A 26,251-nucleotide genomic window follows, 5' to 3' on the forward strand; every position below is an offset into this window, starting at 1 on the left:
GCTCAGGTATTTGAACTCCTGGTTATTATGACTTTTTCCATCCATCTATCCAAGGGTTTCCAGATCCAGAATAAAACAAACAGGAAAATCCAGATCATTAAGTTACATTTGAATTTCAAAGAAACAATAAAATTTTAGTATAAGTATGTTCCAAATATTGCAGGGCACATACTTAATTCTGACAACTTGTTTTTTGTCTGAAATACAAATTTAACTGGGATCCTGTATTTTACCTGATAACCCCAGTCCTCCCATTCAGAGTGTCTGCTTTGTAGGTCCTTAAATGATAGTCCAAAAATGAAAAGGAAGCTGATACAACCCTTTCTGCACTTTTTTTACAACACATAAAAATCTTTTTTGTTTTTTGGACAATCCAATTAAAGACAATGACACTGAAGTATCTAGGCTGTAGCCTCGCCAGCCCAGCAATGTGTTGCAGGTGGGAAGGTATTTATGAGAGAACCATAGGAAGTTTCCCAGCAGCGAATGCACGCCGGGGGGGGGGGGGGGGGGCACATGACAGTGACGTGGAAGGAGCTTAGAGAGAGCCTGTGTGTACTGTCACTTTTGGGAGATACCCAGTGTCTGACAGCGTGGCCGTGATGAACTGGCTCGCCTTTCCTATTTCCTCCTTTAATCCCTGTGACTTACTGTAGACATGAGTTTGGGTTTAGAGCTTTCTTTCTCTGGTATGTCACAGAAAGTATGTGAAGGGGGTGCCGTGAGAAACCGCTAAGTGTCTGATCAAGGCTCTCTCATCTTGTTCCTTCCGTGACGTTTGTCGTTTTATACAAGCATCTGTTAATCTGATAATGTTTTGAAATACATTGTAAAGAAATGTGTTTCGTTTCAAAATGAGGATGGACAGGTCCACCTGGACCATCCTCACTCTAGGGTTTGAAGGGTACAGAGACTGTTTCATATGGTAGCTCTTCCTGTTTTGACACTTTTGAATTTTAGCCGATTATGCTCAACTGCCCCTAGACCATGTATCTGCGGGTACCAGTGGGTGAGCCATGGCTCCCTTCTCATGCCAGTGTGAAGTACTGGATACTTCATGAGGGTAGAAGTGGGTGAGAGCTGATGCTTACGAGCAGCACGTGTACCAGGCACTCAGATAGGGACTTTGCGTGTGCTTCCTGTCTTCCACAGTCCCCGAGGAGGCAGCTGGCTTCATGCACTTTTGCAAATGACAAAATAGGCTTTGAGGTTAGGTGACCGATACTTGACGTGGCTGGTAATAAAGAGCCAGCATTTTTCTAGACACGAAGATGCTAATCACAGGTGCCACTTCATTCTCTGTTAGAGATTTTTAGGTGCTTGTGCTATTAGTGATTTTCCTGTAGGAAGTGAATTTCATTCTCTATCACTGTGGGAAGCGTGTGTGTGCGAGAGCAGTGTGCTAACTTACCAGGTGTGTGTGAGTTAGCAAAATAAAATGTTAAACTTATTAAATGTACTTCTAATAAGACTTCCTATAGTGGTTTCTGTGTGGAGTTAATACCAGCGGGTACATCTTCCAGATGGCCAGGGTGCTGCTAGGGAAAGGTTCCTCTTTCATGGTTCGTCACAAGATGACATCACCTTAGCACATGTTAAGTCCAGGTCTGATTCTTCTGCAAGGCTCAGAAAGTAATTTTACAAGAAGATACCAAGAGATGGGTGAACTGTCTTTCTGGGGAAGACTCAGTGGCCGCCTAGTTGGCAAGGCAGGGTCTTCCTGGTGGCGGACCTGGGCAGGAAGAGGTCGCTTTGTGAGTATGGCATCCAGATGCAGGAGGGTTGACTGATGAGAGTGTTCCGCCGTCTCGGGCCAGGAGAGCCAGACAGCGCCGTCTCCACGAGGCATCCCCTGCCTGTTGTATAATTACCTTTGATACCGTTGCCTGGATTCCTCTCCTCAGCTTTGTCTGTAGAACCTGTGCGACTCTGGTTTTTTTCTAATGCTGATCGGCCCTTCATAGATTAATAGTTTTACTTGACATAGATCAGTACAGCTGGTCTGGTATGGGAGATATGGCTAGCCTGGGAGTTGACTTGCCGTTGAAGGTAACTTTAGGTATATCTGCTGAACAGTAATAATTGTTTTTCATGTATAGGGAGGAAAAAGTAGGTCTACAATTGTTCGTGTGGAAAATAATACAATAATTAATAAGTAAAGATACAAGGATAACCTGTTTCACACGCTCAGAACTGTAAACCTGCTTTTGCCCCGCCCTTGTTTGAAGCATTGAGGCAGCCGTGTCTCTGGAAAGCTTCGGCTGCATTCATCTGTGATACTAAGGTGAAGTTTCCCTAATCACGCAGAAACATCCTTCGCAGGGCTTCTGCTGTGTTTCGTGTATATTGTTGTTCAGAGTGAAGAGTCTTTGTTTTAATTTTCACTCTTCCAAACCTCGTTCATGACACTTGTAACCCAGTCCAAAGTTAGCTGATCGGCTTGGTTGTGATAGCTCAAGTCTTAAATCTCTACTGTTTGCCGGATCTGCCCAAAGCTTTGTCTGCTTTTCTTGTTTTGTTCTCACAGGTCTCTCATCCAGAAACTGCTTAAACGCTTACGGTGGGTGTTGGGCCCTACTTATGCTCTCTCGCCTCCTGTGACTTCTCCCATTTCCTCCTTATTCCCCTTGTTTGACCTGTCTTTGTGTCCTGTGTGTCATTTTGTTTTACACATGGCCCTAGGTACAGCTAATTCCGCTGTTCTCAGGAATTTAAATTCCATTTATGCGCTGTACCCCAATTACAGATACTTCAGAACTCTCTAAAATAGATTCTCATATCGAGTTGCACTGGGGATCAATCCATCGTGGGTTGAGAACTGTGCTAGGTCACAGATGGTGTACTTCATGGAGGATGGCTCCACACAACAGTCGGTCTTCACAATTTGCTTCCCTTATTTTACTCTTGTGAGTCCGTGGGTAGTCAGCAGACAGGATGAAAAATGAGATGCGTCATCAGTTTCAGTGATAAAACGCATTGACCTTATTTCGATTTGGATTCCCCGAGTTTAACCATGAGGTCCTTTGCTGGTTGGAAGTGGGTGTCCTGCCCAGAGCAGGTTGCAAGGTGAGAGGACGTGGATGTTCTCTCTGTGCCTGTGGGAGTTAGATGTCCCCTGGTGTGCCACTTTATGGTCTCTTGGTTTATGGGCCTGTGTGTGGCAGCTGCTGTGACTCACCCACAGGAGCTGGAGTGAAGACATTTGTGTGTCCAAGAAATTGGAGAGCTAGAAAAGCATTGTATGAAGCACACCAAGGGTAGAAATGAGAAAATAATAGATCCGTTGTAAGTCACCACAGGACCTATTAAGTTGTGTCCTGCTGTTGCCCACACTGGGACATCTCTGCCACATGGTGGTTCTTCCTTTTATCACTTACAAAGTCATGTTCTTATTTACTCAGTGAAACAAGGTATTTGGAGATGGTCATCTACCTAGATATGTAGTGTGGAATAATAGCTATTGGAAAATGCACTTAAGTAGATAAATGTGCGTTCTCACTAACAGTGCATGTGTGACACGTGCACATACTCACACACATACAAACACACACGTACACCTTCACACACTCTGTCCTTTGAACTCTCGGATGAGGCTATCAGTATCAGTGCTTATGTTAATGAACATACCTAGAAAAGTGCATTCTCATGTAATCTGTGTCCGTAGAACCTGTGCATATTTTCCATATAAATAATTTAGCCTCTCTGGACCTCAGTTTTGCATTTTAGAAACACAGGACAGGAGGAAATGTTTACTGTGGCTTTGTTTGGTTCTGAAAATTCTGTACCATTCCTAATAATTCACTGTGTTTCTCTTTCAAGGCAGTCAAGCTTCACTCTCCCCACTTTTTTGGTTTGTTTTTTACATGTTTCTTATTTAGATATAATTGACTTATAACATTATATTAGTTTCAGGTGTACAACATAATGATTTTATATTTGCATATATTGTGAAATGATCCGCACAGTAAGTCTAGTTAGCATCCATCACCATACATTATTACATAATTTTTTCTTGTGATAAACTCTTTTACAGTAGATCTTATATCTACTCAAATATTCAATAAAATATTATTAACTGTAGTCACAGTGCTATACGTTTCATCCCCATGACTTATTTTATTGCTCTCCCTTCTTGTTCTAATATTTATCTTCTAGTATGTTTCTACTTGAAATACTAGGTATGAGCCCCGTTAACATCTGTTAAACAACTCTGAAAATTGGTGAGAAATAGTTTGGTTACTACTAGTGTGGGTTAGCTGTTGAAGTCTAAAAATAGTTCATTTTATTTTTTATTTGCTATTCATGTCTACCTGTGTCACATTTGGGAACCTGGTTTTTACTGTTTATTACTGTTGAGAGAATATTCAGTAGTAAATTCCTGAGGACTTTTTTAGGATCTAACATTGTCAGCCATGATCTATCTACCTGATTAGAAAGCTACTAATCAAGAACTGGAATGTGATGCTCGCCACCCGTTGCGAGTTTCACACGGCAGTTTCTTGTATAGGCTGCAGTTAACGCAGCCACGTGGCCGTGGACATGTTCTCTAGGAGAGCTCCCCTTTCCTGCGGTCCAGTGTAAAGTGAGGCCTGTGTCGGTTTAAACTCCGTCTTTTCAGCATCTATTCATGTTCCTTGCACCAGTGATGTTGTTATCCAAGGGCAACCCTGTCTGGGTATTGAGAACATAGACTGTTTGCCAGCGTCTAAAGCAGACGTGGAGAATTTTCTCTGAAGAATTCAGCATCAGCTCCACACCAGTAATCACGAGTGTAGGTAGGTAGTGGGAGGCTGAGGGCCAGGGAAAGGAATCCTGCACACACACCTTTCTTTGTCACACCACACTTACTTAGCCCAGCTTCTGTACTGACGAAGTAACTACACAAACTGTGTCCCACGCCCTGGCCCCTGAGAATACCATTGTTCCTTGGAAAAGGGGTGATGTGAGACACTTATTATATATTGTTAAATTTACAGTTAAATTTAAAAATGCACAACTTAGAAAACTGAAAATCATCTGGGAAACAAAATGTTCATTTTCTTGATAGAGGATGGCAAGTATCTCAGCTGGTGCCTTATTTACATTTGCATACATACCATGCTTTTAAAGATAACACTGCTTTGCCACTTAAGAAAAAGACTAGACGGGGATATGGAAAATGTTAGAATTTAGTCAGCTCTGAATAGTGGCCTTACTCAGGATTTGTATTTTCTGTTTTGTTTTCTGATGTGTTTCTCATTGTTTTTAAGAATACTGAGCTGTATTACTTTAAAATATTCATTTTGTTTTTCTTTTTTTAAGGAAAATAGATGATACCATAAAATAAGTTTTTCTTGATGCTGAAAAAAAGTATAGCCCTAGCCGATTAGTGGTTAGAGCATCGGGCCTAGGACTAAAGGGTTCCGGGTTCGATTTCAGCCAAGGGGCACATACCTCAGTTGTAGGCTCAATCCCCAGTCAGGGCTCCTGTGGGAGGCAACCAGTCGATGTGTCTCTCACATTGATGTTTCTCTCTCTTTCTCTCTCTCTCTTCCTCAGTCTCTCTGAAAAGCAATGGAAAAAATATCCTCGGTTAGGATTTAAAAAAAGAAAAGAACATTTTAGTTTTGAATTAGTAGTAAATGAAATCAAGTTTATCGGATCTTTTCTCTTCGTAATTAATATCTGAGTTTGAGTAAGTGGATGTTTAATATTCTCTGCTCTTCTTAGAATACAAGGACATGAAATTGAGACAGAATTGAGATTTGCATCTTTTTTAGTATATTATAAAACTAAATCTTCTTTTCTGTAAGAGGCATTGATAGGAGATGCAAAAGGTAATGTCCATCTATGAAGACCCAATAATATATTCCTATTTTTTCCTTGCTAAAAATCAACATCTCCTCCTATCATTATTAATAGGCTTGTACATCTCTTTTTGTTTACTAGTTAAAAATCTTCAGTAAAATAAGTTAACACTGAATGCCACTTCGTAATTTCAGTAATGACCACACAGCTGTGTTTCCTCAGTTTATAACACATGTCAACATCAGTTTAGGGGCTCAGCTCCATTTCCTACCCAGATACAAGTCTGCATATGGGGCTGCGGTGACAAGGCAGAGCGTTCTGTGGTCATTGCTGGGGCACCAAGGCCAGGAATTGAGGTACCAGTTCTCAGAGATGTCAGGCTAAGCCCTGCTGTTTGCCATGCTTCTGTCCTTTATATATTTATGTACTTGCTTACTTATTTCTTACTTCAGTATTTTTCTTTGCCAGATTAAGAACCATTTTATTTATGAGAATGTGAATTTTCAAGGAGGAACTCTTACACTTAAATGAACCTGTAAGGAGCCCATAGAAAAGCAAGTGCCTGCAGCGCTAATAATGAGAACTGACAAGGCAATCCTGCTGGGTTTATTTATGACCTTCTGCCTTTGTTAGCTCCTGTGAGAAATTCCTTTCTAACCATAACAATATTGTTGGAGTTTGGCACTGTACAGAGAAATCCTACCGAGCCCCGAGGCCCACAAATTGGCACGCATTCAGCCCATAACAGATTGCTGTGCTTGTTGTAGTTTTACATTTTCCTTCACTCCTCTTTTATTTAATTCGTAAATAGTTTTCACCAATCTTTATATACTTGCTTTTAAAAAATATATTGCTTTTATTCCTAGAGCCAGAATTCATTTTTCCTTAATACAGTGTCTTATCTACTGCTAAGCAGTATTGCAAAATTCCGAAACGGACAGAATACAGAAAGGCAGGGAGAGACAGGTATATTCAATAGCGGACAAATCATGGACAGTCATACCACATTGTTCAACCTGATGGACTAGCGTGGCTCCTAAATGATCTCATGGGTTCCTCGATCTCAGGGCTAAAGGGAGTGCAGTAGAGTGACTGCACCTGAGGTTATAATTCTGTAATACTCTGGATATTATTTCAACTCCATTTCGATACTCTTAAGTCCCTGTGTACTCTTGTTTGCTTCCTTCTACCATATCCAATGAAACAGGAAACTTAGAAGCATCCATTTACAAAGAGAATTACGTTAAAAATTGTAATTTTCTTTGGACATAAAAGAAAATCAATAATCTTGACTATGAGCTCTTAGAAGGAGCCCCTGGAGCACAGTATTCCATGTGGAATTGCTCAGCGTGGGCGCCTGCCTAAGCCGAGAGCGGTGGTGGGCCGTGGTGCCGACTGTCCTGTTGCGTCGGTGCTGCACAGCGGCAGAGTAACAGTCCGCATTGGGTTCTGTCTAAAGTGTTGGTAGGCATGTGACTTCTATCTCTTCTGAGACTCTTTGGGATAAAGAGGGATTAAATAATGGGATGTGCTTGCAAGTCAGTTTACTTACATCTCTCCCCGGTTCAAAGGTTTCAGAAGGCACAAGAAGTGTGAATTTTGCCCTTCCACCGTGTGGAACCCTACACTTTGCTTTGGTTGTCTTTGGTACTGCTTGTATGGACCACAGTGATTGGCAGAGAAAACTGTTCTTCTTGTGGGCCCGGAACATGCTCTAGGCACCTGGGTAGTCACTTGCCAGTGTGAGGTACAGCGACACCCTTGCGTGGCACACAGATGGCTCTGCTGAGAGGCAGTGTGCTTGCATGTAAAGCATGCTGGACGTCAGTGCCCGAGTCAGGCCCTTACTGATCCCACTGTCGTTGTCATCGGTATTGACCATTTCTGTCTGAAACCCTGGATAGGTCTATGACCACCTCTTTTTGAGAAGTAGTGTTTGAAGTAGTATGTTATAAAATGGTTACATGCTCTTAGGAAAAATTATTACGTAAAATTTCGCTGCAGTGCTAGCACTTCAGGTGTTAGGTGACCACCTGCCCTGTACAAAGACGAAAAGCAACTCATTGGGAAACTTCTAAGTTGTCTGAATCATAAACGAAATTAAGAAAAGTGCACCTTTTTAAGTTTGATGCCGGGGAGTGGGGGGAGTATTGAATGTGCTGAATTTCATTAAAAATATAAAATAAAAAACATTCCCATTTGTAATCTAGTCAGGCTAGTCATGTAAAAAATTTCTGGATTCTCTACACTTTTTTCCTAAAGAATTTAGAATTCTTAAAAATGATTTCTATGAAAATATAAAAATTTCAGCTTTTAGTACGTTGAACCCATTATACTATTTCTTCCTGTTTTTCACAAGATAATGTTACACTATCTTCAAATCTCTAAATACTGAAGCGAAATAACCCTTGTCTGTGGGGTTTGGGGCAGTGTTACAAAGGGATGTTCATTTAAGGGGGAAACTGGATTTGAGTTATGCGGCCTTAGTCCTTACTTCACTGCTGTTCCGTCGCATTTCTAACTTGTTCTTTAAAACAGGAGCGATCGGAAGCCGGTGCCTAATACGTGGCAGCACCGGGACGCAGTCCCGTCCTGTGTGGAAGTGATCTCCACGGTGTCCTTGTCGCTTGCTTTATCCGCGACGGCGGCGGCGGCCAGAGTGCAGGGACGTCCCCCTGCAGCCGAGCGGGGCCCGGCCCCCGCGTTCTCCTGCGGCGCCCGGGCCTCTGCGGTTCCTAACGGCGCGGCGTGGGCGTCTCCCCGACGGGAGCGGGGCGCTCGCCCGTGGGTGGGTGGAAACGCCGCGGAGCCTCTGTCCGCAGCGGACCGGGACTCGGACAGCCTGCGTGTGGGGCCTCACGCGGAGCCCCGGCTGACGGCGAGGCCTGGCCCCCGAGGGCCCCGGGGCCCGTCCGTGTGGCTCCCCCGTGAGCCCCGCAGCGCCCTCCCCTTTACGGACGGAAGGAGACGCGCGGGAGGTGGGGTGCCTCCCACGCCTGTTCGGTGGCAAAGCTGGGGCAGCGTCCGTCTCCCCGAGTTCGCGCTGGCGCAGGGGCCCGGCCCGTGGTGCACTCCCGCGGCGTGGGCGTGGGCGCGGGCGTGGGCGTGGGCGCGGGCGGCGCAGGGAGGAACCTGGGGCCGTCCTGGTGGCGTGTCGGGGAGCAGCGCCCGGAGGGCCGCGGGCGGGCTGCGGGCACTGAGCGGCGCGTGGGCCCGCGGCGGCCGTGGTGCCGGGAGCCTGGGGGCCTCGGCGGGCCCGGGACACGGCGCCCCCGCCCGGCCTCGGCCTCCGCCGGCTGGGGCCCGAGCGCACCCGCGTGTCCCCCTGCGTGTCCGCCTGCGTGTCCACCCGCGTGTCCGCCTCCTTTCCTGCATTAGTTACATGTGGCCGGGGGGGGGGGGGGGTTTCTCTCAACATTGTTTATGAGATTCCTTTTTATGTTTTTAGTTCTAGCTCGTTCCATTTCACTGCTGTATAGTATCCCACTTTCTGAATACATCTCTAGATATTTTATTTTGCTGAAAAATTAGATTCTCTCCAGTGTTTTGCTGTTACAGCACTGAAACAGCTGCTGTGTGTGTGTCTCCTTCGTTCATGTGCCGGGTGTAAACGAGGGGCGGCCTTTCGGGCAGAGATGGACCATCCTCAGCTCTCTGCGGTGCCTGCAGGCGACGGTTGGAAGTGGCTCTGCTAACCTGCATTTCCACCAGCTGGGCCTGCGGGAGCCTGAAGCACGGCTCTCTCTCCCCAGTATTTTATAATCATATCTCAGTTGGGAGGATCACTGTCATTTAGTGTTAAGAGCATCACCTCATCATCTCATAAAGGAACTTAAGTTGCAAAAAAACATACGTAAGAGAAATAATTGTCGTGATCATGTGAATGGACACAGGACAGCTTTTCCTTCACAGGAGAATTCTAAGTAATGTGGAAGGAAGGGAGGGAGGTGTAAAATGTCGCCATGTAGGGAGGCCGGGCGAAGGGACCGTCTGCCACTCCTGGCGGTCTAAAGTCATTTAAGAATGAGTTTTTAAAAGTCCTGTGAAAGACGTAGAACAAGTATGTACGTTTATATGGTTCATGTGACTGAGGAAAATGTCAAAATAACCAGGTTATGTTCTACAAATAAAACTTCTCTTTATTCCATGTAGACTCAGTACAGGTTGTGAGTTGTATGGTTTTCTCTCTTTTTATTTTTTTTAGGTTGGTAATTTATTTGCAGTTTCTGTTGGTCTTACTATTTTCAAGTATTTCATTGCTCTGTACTGAAGAAATAAATGTCTCCTGAGGGTTCGTGCTTTTTTATTTTTAAGTTTTATTTCCAGAATTGCTACGTGGTAAGCTTTGTATTCCGAAGGTGAACAGTAGTGTTTTTACCATGAGGGATGCAAAAGGCGGTGTTGATTGCTTCTCTGTTTTGAGGATTTATGATACGCTTTCAGCAGTAAAACCTGGTGTCAGCAGACGGCCGCGCAGCCTTACATCCCTACAGGTCCCTCTGGTTTGTCAGTTTCCGTTCGCGGCGCCTGGGCCATCCGTGGGCATCGTTTCCCAGCTGCTGTTGATGTTTCAAAGCGCCGCCTGGTGAACTCTGTCCCGCCTTCAGGGAGTCGCTCGCTGGTTCCCCTGTGTAACTGCGCGTCTCAGAGTCATCACCAGGGGTCTTGGAGTGGAATAGCTAGTTAAAGGGAAATTTACTCATAATTAGGGTTTAGACATCCTTGTGCTATTTTAAGGGTAAGATATATATCTTTCCTCATTTTACCCATTGATTCTTGCTGTACCTGAAATGCGTAGTAGGAACACATAGACACAGGAAATTACTGCCGTCTAAAAGCACGTTGCTATTTAACCTGGCCTCTAGTTACTTAGCACTTTTCATTGTCATTGTTCATTTGTTAAATTTTACATAATGCTAAAAATACATAGATTTTAAAAATTATTTTACAAATTTGTTTTTAACTGGTACCTATAATTTTAATTGTGTTTAAAGCATTCTTTGTTCACAGACACTTGAAAACATGTTAGTTTTTTTCTTTTAAATTTTTAACATTTCTGATTTCGCGCCCACTGCATTTTTTTCCTTCTCTGGTAATATTAAGACTTGCCTTTTAGACTTCTGTTGGCTTCCTAGTTCCTAAAAACATAAGCCCATGTTCCTTGGCCTCGGCATTGAGATCGCCCCAGCTGCCCTCAGGAGGCCTCTTTGCGCCCTCGCTCCGCGTTCCGAGTGGCCTGCCCGCCGTGGTTCTGCCTTCCCACGTTCTCTCTGCTCCTCTCCTGACCACTCCCCCAAAGGGCACATCTGCGCCCCCAGTCGGGCCTGTCAGCAGCCCCTGGGCCAGTGTGGCTGGCGGAGATGCTTACCAGCTCGCTCCTCCCGCACAGCAGGTCTGCTTTCACTGTCTGTGTCTCCTCACTGAGACTCGGCGAGAGGATGTTGAGTGTACAACGTCACGTATTATAGGCCAACCTCAATGTAAAAACTGCCCTCCGCCTTTTTCCCACCCCCTCCTACCCACGCACCCATCCCACAGCTCCACCTGCAAACCTCCGATAGGGCGTCGCCTGCCTAAGGGTGACCCTCAGTACAAATGTCTGTCCCCACCCCACCCCATGCAGCTTTAATTTCACCAGCAGACTGTAACTTGTCTGTTTTCTTTAAACTGCCATTGCTCCTGGAATAATAAAGGGCCAGCAGTTATTCGCACATGAGGCTTTTCTAGTTTTCCAGCACTGACTTGGACCTTGACTTGTGGTCAGGAAGGGTCGTGACTACGTTGGAGGATGAAAACAGTAACACATTGTGGCCAGTAGGAGCAGTGAGCTAGAGCTAACAAGATGCCGCAGCGTCCTCGTGTAGGAAACTGCACCCTGTCTCTGCTATTTAGAAGGAAGGTGCTTAAAGCAGTGGCAGCACAGTTGTTGCTAAAAAGTGTCCTGATCCCGCTTGTCGTCCTCACTTGCGAGGCGGTCCTAAGAGTGTAACCAGAAGGGTGTGTTATGTCCAAATGCACATTAATCCCAAATTCCATACAACCAAAAGAAAACTATAAATAAATGTCCTTAGCAAATTATGTTTAAGTTCACTTCTGCCCATACTGTGTTAAGGGCCTGTGTGTGGTTCCTCCCAGCCTACATAACCCATCAAGACTGTTAGTAGTGGAAGAGCGGAGCGTCCCCCTGGGCAGAGTTCAAAAACAGAATAATTTAGAATCCCCCGAGGCCTGTGCAATGGAAAAACATTCCCTTACACGATGCATATTTCATACTCATATTGTTTACCAATTCTAAATTTAGAATGGCAGCACGTTTTCCATTAGGAGATTTAACCCAAGGACCTTTGAGGCTAGCTTTTATTTTAGGTGCTGATTATTAAAAATAAAAGGAAATATAATCATTATAACAATTTTTGCTTGTGAGAGTATGCTTGACTCTGAATCCTGCTTTTGTACAGTATTAGTTTAGCTGACTATCCTATAAATGTCCTCTTAAAATGAGGTGCCCATAACAGAATATTTGCTTGAGAAAGAATGCGAGTGAGTCAGGTGAAGGCCGTTTTCCAGAACAGTGGTTTTGGCTACCTCTCTTAAAATAATATTTGACTCATTGATTTTCCTTGTGTTATCCCTGGCTTTGGATATGAGATTGTCATTTGTGAAGCTTATGACTATTTTTAAATTAATATCAAACGTTATTTTCCAGTTGACCTCATACGTCTTAAGGCTGTGCCTTGCATATATTGTCACATGTAATGATGTCACATGTAGTAACAAGATAAATATTTGTTATTTGTACATATTTAAATAGAAAGTAAGATATGTAAAGCATCTTGGAAAGATGTTTGAAGACCTAAAAGTTAGTACTTCAGAAGGTTTTCTTCATAGATTTCTGTGTTTCTGTGCCTTTGCGTTTTTAAAATTCATTTAGACAGGAACTATACGCTTTTAAGTCATTTGCTGTCTAGACAAATGAAAGCAGCAGGCACTTTTGGGGTGTCTTGAAATACGCTATTACACATAGGTTTATGCTGAAAAGATGCCTGTAAACATCATGGAAATTAAAACAGTTACTGTGAGGGTTTTTTCCTTTTGTGTGTACATGTCAGTCAAATTATTGGCTCAATTCTAATATAAATTTCAAGATGTATCACATGTGCAAGTCATAGTTTATATAAAGTAAGGTTGAAAGGTATGAAGTGACTTTACAGTATGTTTCTAAAGAACTATCTATCTCGCCTGGCCGGGGTGTGGCTCAGTGGTTGAGCATTGACCTAGGATCCAGGAGATCGAGGTTTGATTCCCAGTCAGGGCACATACCCGGGTTGCAGGCTCAGTCCCCAGTTGGGGGCGTGCAGGAGGCAGCTGATCAATGACTCCCTCTCCCTCTCCCTCTCCCTCCCCCTCCCCCTCCCCCTCCCCCTCCCCCCCTCCCCTCTTCTCTCTGAAGTCAATAAAGATATATTTACTGGATGTTTGGCCTCTGTGATGGTAATTGGAAACAGAGGGCTGAGAATTCATTGCTAAATTTTAATAGCAAAGTCATTAGTTTTCAGCATCTGTGGTAAATATTTAGAAATATTTACATGTGCTGGCTTACTAGTATAGTGTTCACAGCTGTACTTTACTGTAAAGCTTATAAATCCAGTGATATTCATCAGTGACCAGTCAGATCTATCCTCTCTTTAGTGCCAAACCTGGCACAACAGGTCATTGCCTGTCAGAAAGTTGGGGCCTACTTGGAGAGAGAAAAAGAAAACTCCACGCCTGAATTTCATACTTAGTATTCTGAGAAGAAGAGATGCTATTTCTGCTTCTGAAGACGACCGGGAGACTTTTCTAAAGACCACTGAACTGTGCTTCAAACCCGTGGGAAGTCACAAGAGAAATCATTAACTGTATCCTATTAAAACCCTTAAACAGGAGACCTGAACTGGCCTCATTGGCTGCAGTGTCTCTGTTTCTAATTCAGTGTTTACCCTCGTGCTCTCGGGACACCCCTGAGCAGATGCCCAGGTGTGTGCGAGGCTTCGCCGTTCTTCCAGTGACTGTACCACAGCTCAGCATATTTTGAAGTTGATTTGCTTTTTTAAAAACCCACTTATTAAGCAAGGGAGTAAAATTTTCTAACTTATTCCCAGTTCTTTAGGACAGTAAGACATCCCCAGCGGTGACTGATTTTATGCTTTAATAAGCTAACTTATTAGATAAATTGAATACTATCAAAACCAAAGGTGTCTTTGAGGTAGTAAGTCAATAATGTATTCATGTAAAATTTTAAGGGAGGATCATAGACAATATGTAGATATGCGAGAATATCTAGACCGAATGTCGTATGTCTATTTTATATATAGGTAGATCTCTAAAAATTCTTCCTGTGCTCCTTCTTGGGGCGTACTCCATACACCTTCCTGTGTCCCTGCCCTCCCCCACCCTGCCCCACTGTATTGAATCAGAGACATGTATATCTGTGCTCCGTGTTAATTCATAAGTTTCTTTTGTCAGAGTCTGATAGGATTGTTATTACTCCCAGTGACATTTCATTCTAAGCCCAGTGAAATCTCTTGTCACTTGGGTTAGAATGAAAATTTTACATGGGCAGAGGGTGGAGGGATGATGGTTACAGAGAAAAGACTTTGCAGAAAACTTTGATTTAAAATAAATTTTAGAGTAAAACCTTTTTTTAAGGCATGGATTTTTTTCTAAAAATAAATGTACCATTAGTAGTAGGAGTTATATATTATTTTTGGTGTGCTGGAAAGGATTTTGTATTCTGAATGATTTCAGATATTGAAAACCTAACTTATTAGCAAGATTTTGCCAAATCAAATTGTCATGGTAAAAGACTGAATTTACTGTGTGTGAGCCCATGGAGTCTTTGCCTCCCCCATCACTCCGTCACTGAAGAGGAAGGATGTAAGGAAAGCTGGGGGGCTCCAGCCCCTTAAAAGAGTCCTCCCTGCAATTACCGTACCTGCCAGCTTTCCAGCAAGATAAATGGAAGCAGCGTAGCTTGAAGGTGCCTTGGTTAGAATGAGATGCAGCGAGGTCTCTGTTCTTCCAGGCACCATAGATCTGACGGTACTTATAAAAGAATGGAGCCGGTGCCCTGCTGACTCAATTGTCCTCCCGAGGAGCATTAGTTACAGAGCTCCTTTGTTAACTAGGCTGGATGTTTAAACCACTGCTGAACTTCGTTAGTAACGTGTTGTAAAATAGCTATACGTATGGATACCCTAAGTGCCTGCAGGGCGGGAACAGTTCTCTATAATCTACGTATAAAAGTTACGCGTGTGAGTAACAGTAATATAGAAATTATGTCTTTTCACTGCTCCTCTGTTGCACTGAGTGGAGTCAGCACTGAAATCCTGGCGACACATGAACACCAGGAAAGCACCTTTTCTATGTTTCTCTCGGTGTTTCCTCAATCGGCTTGTTGAATGGCAGAAATGCTTTCCATGCCTTTGTGGCTTGAATGACGCTCTCAACACCCACCTGAGTCACTTCTTCAGCCATAACGTGGAGTTTTAAGGGAAGACAAGGAAGGCATTTATAGTGCGTGCAGAGAGTTTTAAAAATTTCAAAGTAACAATTTGTTTTTTTATGAAAAAAGATTTGCATAAAATTATTTAACTTCAAGTAATGATTTCTTGAAAAATTGAATCTGATGATTTTTTTAATTAAGTCTTTTCTATGTTTAATTCTATATGTAGTATAATAGGAGAGAATGGTTTTATATGTAGTTATCAGCCAGTGTTTTCTCTCTAAGGAAGCATATTCCCCCCAAATGATTTTTCTCTGATTGAGCCTGTTTCTTGGTGATACACGTTTGTTAGATATTGGAGCATATCCTGCGAGGGGCCCACCACCCACCCTCCGCGGGGCTCCCTGGGCTATTTTGATGCCTTCAGAGAGCGTACAGCTCTCTCTGGCTCCCACCCAGTGCTTTCCCAGGTGGATGTGGGTGTTGGATCAGCCCCATCTTGGGGGGGCTCGAACAGTTCCTGCCATACACTGGGTCACCTGTACACTGGGCCCCCGAACGCCGCGTCACGTGCAGTAAGCTGGGCCCGAATCACCTCATTCCCCTAAGGAAGAGGCCGCGGCCGTGGAGGCTGCTTTGTAGACCGTGGTATTTCTGACTCCATGCTGCAGTATTTAGTCCTAGGTTATCAAGGCCAACCTCTTTCACACTGACTGACTCTCGGCCTCCACGGGGCTGCCGACTCGGTGACACGAAGGCCACTCATCGCGCAGGCCCGCCCTGCCTTGCTGAGCTGCTGGTGGCGCCGCGGAGGCCCCTGCCTCCACTCCTGATGAGTGTGGGGACTTTCCTCCTTCCTCCTCCCTCAGCCTCCCTCCATCGTCTTCAGCAGATGCCATCTGTCCTCAGTAGTGTGACCTGCAACAGTAACTAACTCTCCAAGCTTTAGTTTCTGTATCTGTAAAATGGGAATTTTAATAACTGCTTTAGAGGATGTTGTGAAAAAATTAGATGGCATTAAAAATTGTGTTTAGCTTAAAATTGTTATTGAAGGCATACCATTAGGAATTATTTCTACCAGCATAATTCCAGAGGGATTTATTTTCACAGTATCGTATAAAAATGCACATATCACTAATTTGTTATAATGTCATTGATGCCTTTACTTAAAATTTGGTAATTTTTCACAAGGATTGGTTAAAATTTTGACTGCTATTACATTTGAAAATTCAAACCATCCTCCACTGTTGACTTCTAAAGAGGATCCAGAGCCTATAGTTTTCAGTCAGGGACATGGTCATTTAAGAGTCAGGTATTCCATTCAGATGGCAAGTCGTCGCCTACTGCTGTTACCTGTGGCTCTTCGAATGGGTTGTTGGACTAGGGGCTGACAGCTTAAAGCAAAGCTGTGCGATGGTTTCATGGAGACAACTTTGTTTACTTCTTAGATCAGATCATAGGGATCAACTTACGAGAGCCCTCATTAAAACTTTCTAGTAACAAGAGTCCATGCCCTGGATTTTTAGTGTTATCTAGAAAAACTTACTGCTGAAGGGGATGTTATGATTTTCAAATGGTTTTGATCGGGTATTGGTCCAAATATGTGTGGTCCTCTATAAACACATGCTGTTTCTCCTTTCTTTCGCAGGACCTGTCTGGCTCCATTGATGACCTCCCCACGGGAACAGAAGCAACCTTGAGCTCTGCAGTCAGTGCCTCCGGGTCCACAAGCAGCCAAGGGGATCAGAGCAACCCGGCCCAGTCACCTTTCTCTCCTCACGCATCCCCTCATCTCTCCAGCATCCCGGGGGGCCCATCACCTTCTCCCGTTGGCTCTCCTGTAGGAAGCAACCAGTCACGATCAGGCCCAATTTCTCCTGCAAGTATTCCAGGTATTCACTTTCTAAGTAATTATTATTTTACTTCAAAGTAAATTCAGAACTAGTGTTCATCAATAGCAATATACATTGCATTATCTTTTTTTTTGCTATTTAAAAATCTGGTGATGGGACCATGTATTAGGAGCATAACTATGAATTATCACCAAAGCATGCAAGAGTCCCAGTTCCTAAAGATACTCAACTAATGAATGCAGATGCCCCATTAATCAAGTCACCAATCACTCTGAAATCTTCCTTTTGCACATTTACCTAAACTTACACCAGAAAGTTGAGTATTTTCTCTTAGCGTATGTTTTGTACTGATTCGTTAAATAAGATCTCTGCTGAGAAGTGCCACTAAGGTGAGATTGCTGATGAGTATTGGCCTTAGTTTTTAGGGTTCTATGAATTTATACCATGGCAGTTATTTTCTAAAGTACATTTACTATCTGTACTTATCAGTATCTTAATTTGCAGCACAACTCAGCACCTCATTCCTGATAGAAACATTACCTTCTGATGCTGATGTAAGAAGCAGGGAACTCTTGGCTGGGCTGTCTCAGTGGTCACACTGCCCCCGTGTCTCCTGCCTCCTGTGTTGGGTGCTGCGGCGTGTTTCTCTGTTTGTTTGTCTGTCATTTGCCTCATCCCTGTCGGTGTTTCTCAGGCTGACCTTCATTCCCGCAGGCCCATAAGCAGCAGGCTCTCCTTGACCAGCCGACTAGATGTCATTTTTTCCTGGTTAAATTTTGCTAACAAAACATAGGCAGCTGCCGGAAAGCACTCCTACTAACCTATCAGAAGTTATATTGGATTGCCGATAAATTTGTTGATAGTTTGTTATCTCGAAAGCATGGATGGTAGTTCCCCCCCCTTTTTTTTTCACCATTTTACATGTTTTACTTTTATTTTATTATTATTTTTTTAATCCTCACCTGAGGGTGTATTTTACTGATTTGAGAGAGAGAGAAAGGGAGGGGGAGAGAGAGACATCAATCAGCTGCTTCCCGTATGCCCCACCAGGGCAGGACCTGTAACCTGGGTGTGCGCCCGGACTGGGAATCGAACCCTCCACCTTTTGGTGGACAGGACGATGCTCCAACCAGTGAGCCACCGGCCAGGGCTACACCTTTTTTTTTAACCTTTATTATGGGATGTTTTACATAGGATGAACTTACATATGCACATATGTAACGTGCTGGTTGTGAAACGTGACTGTCAGATGAGTGCTCAGGAGCCCACCGTCCAGGTTCAGAAGTGCAGTGTCACCGTGGTGGGGCATCTACCTGCGTGCCCGGCATTTTCTGCAGCCCTGCGCATCTCCTGTGCCTCAGATGTTCTCCAAATAGTTTTCATTCCTTCTTTTTGGTTTGGGAGGATTTTAAAGAATTTTATTACAAACTTTTATAGAGTACATATCGTTAGTTCTCTTTAGTTTTGAGCTTTATAGAATTGTATGTATTTAGAATGACACTGTAACTTACCATCTAAGCTGAGACACTCCTGAGCATGTAAGGGCTGCTGTTGGTAATTGCAGTAGGACAACAGGTATAAACCAGGGAGAGGTTCTGGGCAAGTAAGGGCATCTGGTTCATACCATGCTACACATGGGCTTCTGCAGTTGCTGTTTTGACTAAATATTATGTTTCTAAGAATCATCCATATTTTGGATAGAGCCATAATTTTAACACATTTTGATTAAGGCATTTTGATGTTACCTTTCTTTCAGAAATAATATTTGTCCTCATGGTAATTGTAATAAAACCTGGACTTACTTGCTGTTGACATTTTTAAAGCCGTGACTGCTCTGTTTCAGAACGCCGCAGGCAGTTTTGGGCATTGAGAGGTTTCTGAGGCATCATCTGCCTAAACATTGGAAAGTTGTATGTAAAACGCTGTATTTCTCAAAGGAAAACTCCCTCCTCCTTTTTGAGTTGGATCAACAGGACTTTTCCTAATACCTAAATCGGGGATGGGGAACCTTTTTTCTGCCAAGGGCCATTTGGATATTCATGGGCCATACAAAATTATCAACTTAAAAATTAGCCTGCTATATTTTGTCAAACATTTAATTGAACTTACTGAATTTGAGTGCCTCCTGCAGTTGCTTTGGCAGGGCCAGACCAGATGATTTCGCGGGCTGTATATGGCCTGCCAGCCAGATGTTCCCCGTCTCTGGTCTGCAGCATGTAGACAGTGCACGAAGGGATGACTCACATCTGGGGAGGAACAAAGTGGGATAGAGGGCAATTTCAACAGGCTACTCAGAATGGCGCACAACTTAAAATTTGTCAATTGTTTGTTTATGGAGCTTTCATTATTTCGAACCACGGTTGACCACGGGTAAATAAAACCCACAGAAAACAAAGCCGTGGATAAGGGGGCTCCTGTATATACAGTTTCCAGTGATGAGTTGCCGTGTTTAATGAGGCTATTTAGTAGGACCGCTAGAACTAGCCATAAAATCATAATATATCTTCACAGGGTTGAATCTGTTTTTCTTCTAACTTGGAAAAAAAGATAGGTCAGTGTTTGCTCTTTTTGGGGTTTAGTTTTGAGAAGGTAAGAGGAGACCAGAAGACCAGGGGAAGACAAGAATCTTAATCTTTGCTTCACCCACATCTTGGGCAAATTGATTCATGTGATGTGATAGGCAGGCAGTCTAGCGTAAAATTTAATAATAAATGCAGTTTAAAATCCTGGGTTGTTTCTCAGACTTTTTGCCTGTGTTGAGACATCAGCCAGCTAAGATCAATTCCACCTCTCAGTGGCCCCAACTAGGGCCACCATATGCAATAAGCTGGGTGCTCACTGGACAGGACATGGGCCCGAGGGGTAGAGTGGAATTCAGGCTGCTTTCCTGGGGGAAAGGGCCCTTGTTTAAACCGTACAGAGGAGCCCCAGAGCTGTCAGCACCCAGCCCCGGACCTCTCTTCTTGGGTGTCGTCGTCCATGGTCTTAGTTCCAATACTACCCATTTCTCTACTCTGTTCCTACAGCTAAACCCATTCATACATCTTCATCAGAATGGTTTCTGCTAGATACTCACCAAAAATTTTATAATTTTACCAAGCCAGGCGTGACTCAGCAGTTGAGCATCAACCTATGATCCAGGAGATCGGGGTTCAATTCCATCAGGGCACATGCCCGGGCTGTGGGCTCGATCCCCAGTAGGGGGCGTGCAGGAGGCAGCCAATCAGTGACTCTCATCATTGATGTTTCTCTCTCTCTCCCTCTCCCTTCCTCTCTCTGAAATCAATAAAGATATATTTTTAAAATAATAATAATAAGGTGTTATTTTAAGGGGATTTGTTAAAGTTATGCAGGTTTTGTTGAAGTCAAGCTTTGGCCTTCTGTTTCCTTTGCGTAGCCTGTAGGCCCTCCTTTCCTTTCTTTCTTCTTTTTAATGTATTTGCGTGAATTTGGTCATAGGTAATAAAACCACACTCTAGAAATGATCATAAAGAGTTGATTTTTTAGTTTTCCCATTTACCTAGATGCAAAGACACCTTTCCTTAGACAATAAATAGGCCAGGTTAGTAATCTCACCTCCTTTTTTCATCTGTGATCCTGATGTTTAAATTTTGTTAATGTGTACATTCCACCCTGAGATAATTTAGTTTATTCCACTTGCTTCTGAGTCTGTACCAGTGAAATAAAAATGTCAGGGCACGATTGTGTGGCTTCCCATCCAGGGCAAGATAGCAAACTGCTGCTTTGGGAACATCTGTTCGGAATTTCCCTTTATTTTTCTGTATGTAACCTTTGCTTTCTTTTCTCCCCCTTCCTTCCTCACGTTCCCAGGACTAACTTGTGTTTTCTGACCTCACTTCTCTCCTGTTACCTCCCAGCGAATCTTGCTGCCGCCTCTCCCTGTGTCACAGGTTGGCCCTTTCAGTCACTGTCTCTCCATCCAGTCATTGTTAGAACGCACAGCTGTCGTGTAGCTGATAGCTGGGGTGAGGCAAAGCCAGAATGTTGTGGGGGTTCTTCCTGGTGTCGCTTTCCCAGGGTTTGTTGAAAAAGAGCAGTCATTTTCCTCCATCTCTGCCCTGGTGAATTAAATTGACAGCTAATGAAATAGCGCAGAGCTAGATAAACAAAGCCCAGGAAAGCATCCCAAATGGCTGAATCTGTTCCTCGCCTGTTAAACCCTTCCTCCACCCACTGCAAATCTGTCTCCTATCATGCCGCCTCACAAACACTGCGAGTGCCGGGAGCAACTGCTGAGACACACTGGCACAGGTCGCCCTGGCACGTCCCTCCTCAGCGGGCTTTTCCTTCCTGCCTTCTTTGCAAAGCAGGATGGAGGTTTTCTGTGGTGAGCAGCCACATGGATTCCCTCCTTTTGTTTGCACACTGCTGGGCTCCAGCTTTGCACTTCTCTGTAGTTAGAAGGTAAGGAACTCAGCCCTGGGTGTTCAACCTAACCTCACATTTGAGAATAGAAGTGTACACCTCACACATCCCTGCCCCCCCTCCCCCCAGTGCCATTATCAGTTTTCTTCTTTTCACTTGTATTCATTTCTACCTCCTTTACATCAATGTATTTATATTGAGAGAAAGAAATGAAATGTCTCTCTCTTTTTAATGGGTAATGTGCACGTAGATACAAACAAATTTTAATCAAGCAAACCTAATGTCCATGTAGTTGATCCTGAAATGTGTGCTGTTAAACCTTTTTTTCCTTCTAGTAAATTATCCTGCCACACTATACTTTAGCTGCTTCCAGGATTACATCCTAGAGTGCTCTTCTTTGGTTAAGGAGAATAAACTCTTGGGTCTTCCCTGTCTAGTGGGGGCCTCCTCGGGCCTGATCGTCCCCACACACTGTGGAAGCCGGCGCAGCACCACATCAGAAGATGTAGTGCCTGTTAATTCCACTGGTCTCGCCTCCAGAGTCACCATTCATTCCAGTTTACTAACAAAGCAAAAATGTAAATAAGCCAAACTGTTTTATTTTATTTTATTGGCCAAAGGCTTTTGTCAGCTTTTTCTTCCGTGTGCTGTGAGCAGCCCCAGTGTTTAAATATTAAGAAGGGTGAGCATACAGTGAGGGTTGGTGATGGGCAGGCAGGTGTTAACTGTTCATAGCCTGGTAAACATTTCGTTTATAAAACCTTCCAGTGTTCACACTGCTGAGGATAGTTCACCTGTTTGTTCTTCAGGCCTAAGGATAGGGACTGTCAGTTCCTGCACAGGTTTCCCCCGTCTTCATTTCAGCGTTTGGCATCTGTACCAAGTCCAGCTTTAGGTGCAGTCGTCACGCTCACCTGATAGCGGGACTTTTAATTATAATAAATGAGGACCAAAGGCGCAGGGCCAGGAACTCACATCGGTGTCGTGGCGGAAACCTTTGGCTCACTGGCCATTCTTTTTCAAGCTTTGTGTGCCCTGCTGTTTGCGGTGTCTCCCGTCCCGCCCCACCCCTCCCCAGACGGGCTGCGGGTTGGGGCAGCCTAGGAGCTGAGAGACTAAGGGGAGAGGCCTTTGCAGGAATCCATCAGGGGCTGATCTTTTTCTGTTCATGCCCCCTCCTCCAGAAGCCTTCCTCTGCGTCCCTGCCTGGTCAGCTGCAGCGTGGCCCCCACGAGCACTGCTGCACAGCTGCGTCCCCACGGAACTGTTTCCCAGGGCCTCCCACCGTCGCAGCTCCGGGCCCCTCACTTATGCAGAATCATGCCTGGCGAGTAACTTAAGTTGCAGTCCTTTGGACAGGGTCACAGGTTTGAAGAGCCGCAGAAATGGCTTTCCCAGAGACGGTCCTCCCCTCACGAAGCCCCGGTTACTCTGTCCTAAGCCTGGTTCTCCGCAGCTTTCTCATGTCAGTGTCTGGATGGTGGGCCAGCACACCAACCAGCCATAATGCGGTTGCACCCCTCAGGGAAATCTTAGACACTAAAGGGTGAATTCCAAAAAGGGTGGCACCCAGTAGATGGAATATGGAAAATAACTCTTGGGGCAGCCTCGTGGTGTATTTAGAGCTGCCCTGTGTAGGTGCCCACCCAGTCAGTCCTACCCTCTCCTCAGCATCTGAGAGCTAAGTAGTTTTCGGGAGGAGCTGATATAGCTGCACATACAAACAAGAAGATATCTGGTCAGAAAACGAGTTTTCATGCTTAATTTGACATTCAGACAAGCAGATTCTGGAAAGATGCTATAATGAGAAAGAGAAAAATGAATTGCAGCTAGGAGTTAGTCATAGGTTGGAGTGAGCAGGAAGGATTTCAGAGAGGAAATGATGGTTCCTGTCTAATTTGTCAGGATTAGTGCCTATAAAATGAACACCGGAGGGGGTGATCCAGGGCTTCTCTCACTTCTTAAAATCTGTTCCCCTGGATATTTTGAACTCTTAGGGGTCAAGCCTAACCCATCCAACAGATGTAAATTTTTCACTTTTTAATTTATTGTTGCTTAATAAAACTCAGGGTAAAATTATGAGTTTATTTCCAGATGTAAGTGGTTCTGACCCAGTGTCCTGCCATGATAACATTATTAGAGCCTAAAGTGGCATTGCACATAATGACAATTTTTTATCTGAAAGTCTGCAGTCACCATACCTGGTGATCTTTAAAACATTCATCAAGTGTTCTTTTTTGGCTTCTCCCAAAGTAGAAATCCTGCGACAGCTTGTTGTAAGGAAGACGCATGCTGCTTATTGGCAAGCTGAGCAGGAAAAAATTCTAAGACACAAAATGCCATTGATAGATCCATGTTTTTAATCCGAGGCAGCCCAGAAAACATCAGTTCAACAGTACTACACACCAGAGAACCTCAGCCAGTATTTCTCTCCCCTTACAAAGTAAAATATTTGTATGTTATAGAAAACAGGAATTGTGGATCCTTTCCAAACGGTGCTTAGCAGCACTTAGAAAAGCAGCACTATATTGTGTCTTTTAGAGAGGCAATCACAGCCCTGTGTGGTTTAGTTATTAGTCATTAGCAACCCCCCTGACATTCAGACCAGGATCCTGGTTAGAGAAACTTGGTACCCTGGTCATGAATGTTCTGCTGTTTCCGCAGGGCAGGTTCCCCACTGCTGACCTGCAGCCAGGCCCTCGCATTTGAAGCAGCTGCCCCAGGATTCTGCGCTTCTCTTCCTTTTAGAGGCCCCCATGTCAGGTATTCTGACCGTTGGGGAGTGAGCATTTCTTCCTTTTCTCAAAAGCAGAGATCTCTTCAGTTCTTCCACTTTTACAAATTTCAAATTAAGCCTTTTCTGCTTCTCCTTCCCCCAGGTTCAGAAATCAGAGGTCTTTTGGATTTTCTCACAATGCACATTCCTAGTGGTTTCGCCCCCTCTTAGTTACAGCTGAGTTATGCAGTTCATCTTACACTCCCTCTCGTTTCATTTCCTTTCTTCGGCCTTCTGCACACGAACGTAGGGAAAGCCTGTGTCAGCCCGGCCGTATTCTGGGCCTGGCCCTTGCTCTGTAAGACGGGGCGACTGTGGGTTTCCGCGGTCGCCCCAGCGGTCCACGCCCGCCTCTCCATTATTTCTTCATACTGTTCACTGAGAAGCACTTCAGACGCCCTGCCCACTGCTTGTTGGCATTTCTTGAGCTGAGTAGACTGTCTCCGCTCGAAACTTGTGCTTAACTGAACGTTGTGGCTCTCGACTCAGCCGGGTGCTGCCGCCGTCGAAACGCTGTTGGATTTGAGCCGCTGCGTGTCCTGCCTTCACTGAGGGGGAGGAGTCGGGATGAAGGGTACAAACGCTTGTTGAGCACTTTTCAGCACACAAGTAAAAGTTTCCAGAATCATTTGGAAAATGGTGATGAAATAAATAGTGCTTATAGTCAAGATGTGCCCAGTGCTCATTTGCGGACTCCTGGTCGGTGGTGCTGTACTTTCTAAAGGGAATAACTAGCAGTCGTGAAAGGCACAGAACCGTCTCGCAGGGAGTGTTGTTATTACCCTGCCTTCTGGTAACCCCGGAGCCAGGATTATGATGATGTGTTGATTGATTATAGCCGTTAAGTCTCTTACTAATCAGTTTCATCACTTATTCTCAATTTACACACTTGCACCTTTGATTTCTCGTCCGTAGCAGGGTGATATGGGCTGTCATTGACGAATGAAGAGCAGAATTGGTTTCGGCATGAGACAAACGGAAAGCCGACACCAATCCTAAAATGCATTAATCTTTAATAATCCACATCTGCATGTTTGTAAATGATATAACCGGGGATTGTTAATGTTGATATTCTCCCTTCCAAACAGAAAGTGACATAGGAGTTTGTACTTGCAAACTGCATTAAATGCACACAGCTGAACGCCAAGAGTGTGACCTTGCCGAGGATGCCAGATGTGTTAATTCACTGGATGGTTGTTTTAAAGCAGCATGTTGCACTTTGGCTACTGGATAAGTCAGGTGATTTCCTGAGGAGTCAGCTAACCCAGCTGCTCCTTCTTAATTCTCTTTCTTTCATTAATTCGGCAGAGGACCTAAGGCACGCTATATGCTGCATGCATGTTCTTAGGAACTGGGGGAAATGTACTAAACATAAATGACCAAGGGCCCTGTCTTCATGGAGCTTAAATTCTTGCAGGAAAGACAGGAAATAAGTACATAGGTATATAATTTATTGTCGGGTACTGTTCGAGGGTAGAAAGGTTAGGTTGTGTCTTTCGACAGCAGTGATTAGGGTAGGTGTCTCTCAGAAATTGATGTTTGAACTGTGGTCTCAGTGAATGAGGGGCCAAAGCAAGCCATGTGAGTGTCTGGGAGAGAGGTGTCCAGGCAGAGCAAAGAGCAAGTACAAAGGCCTGAATCAGTAATGTGGTTGGTGTGTGGGCAGGGGACACCCAGGATGTCACTGGGGCTGGCGTGTGGCAAGGAGGGGAGATGGAGACACAGGGGGTTGACAGATTAGAGGGTAACCAAGGCCAGCTTACATAGGGCTTCATATGTTATGATTAGGAGTTAATGGTTTAAGTGTAATGGGAAGCCACTGGGAGGTAGAGAAGGCAGGGAATGGTGTGCTCCAATTTAGGCTTTAAAAGGCCATTCTGGCTGCCGAGTGGAGAGTATACTGTCGGGGCCAGGGAGCAAGCAGGGAGAGTGGCTGGGAGGCTCCTGAGGTAGCCTAGGGGCGGG

At 44.5% G+C, this 26,251-nt stretch overlaps 1 protein-coding gene across 2 annotated transcripts in view; it reads left to right on the plus strand.

Annotated features, from left to right (window-relative positions):
- Positions 1-26,251, plus strand: part of ARID1B (AT-rich interaction domain 1B) — a 349,992-nt gene that overhangs the window by 229,285 nt on the left and 94,456 nt on the right. For both annotated transcript variants that reach the window (XM_081139612.1, XM_081139613.1), the window contains exon 5: positions 16,920-17,163. In XM_081139612.1, coding sequence (XP_080995738.1) covers positions 16,920-17,163 — 244 coding nt within the window. The remainder of the gene's footprint in view (positions 1-16,919; positions 17,164-26,251) is intronic.

Source organism: Miniopterus schreibersii (genome assembly GCF_964146895.1).
Source record: "Miniopterus schreibersii genome assembly, chromosome: 6".
Taxonomy (NCBI): domain Eukaryota; kingdom Metazoa; phylum Chordata; class Mammalia; order Chiroptera; family Miniopteridae; genus Miniopterus; species Miniopterus schreibersii.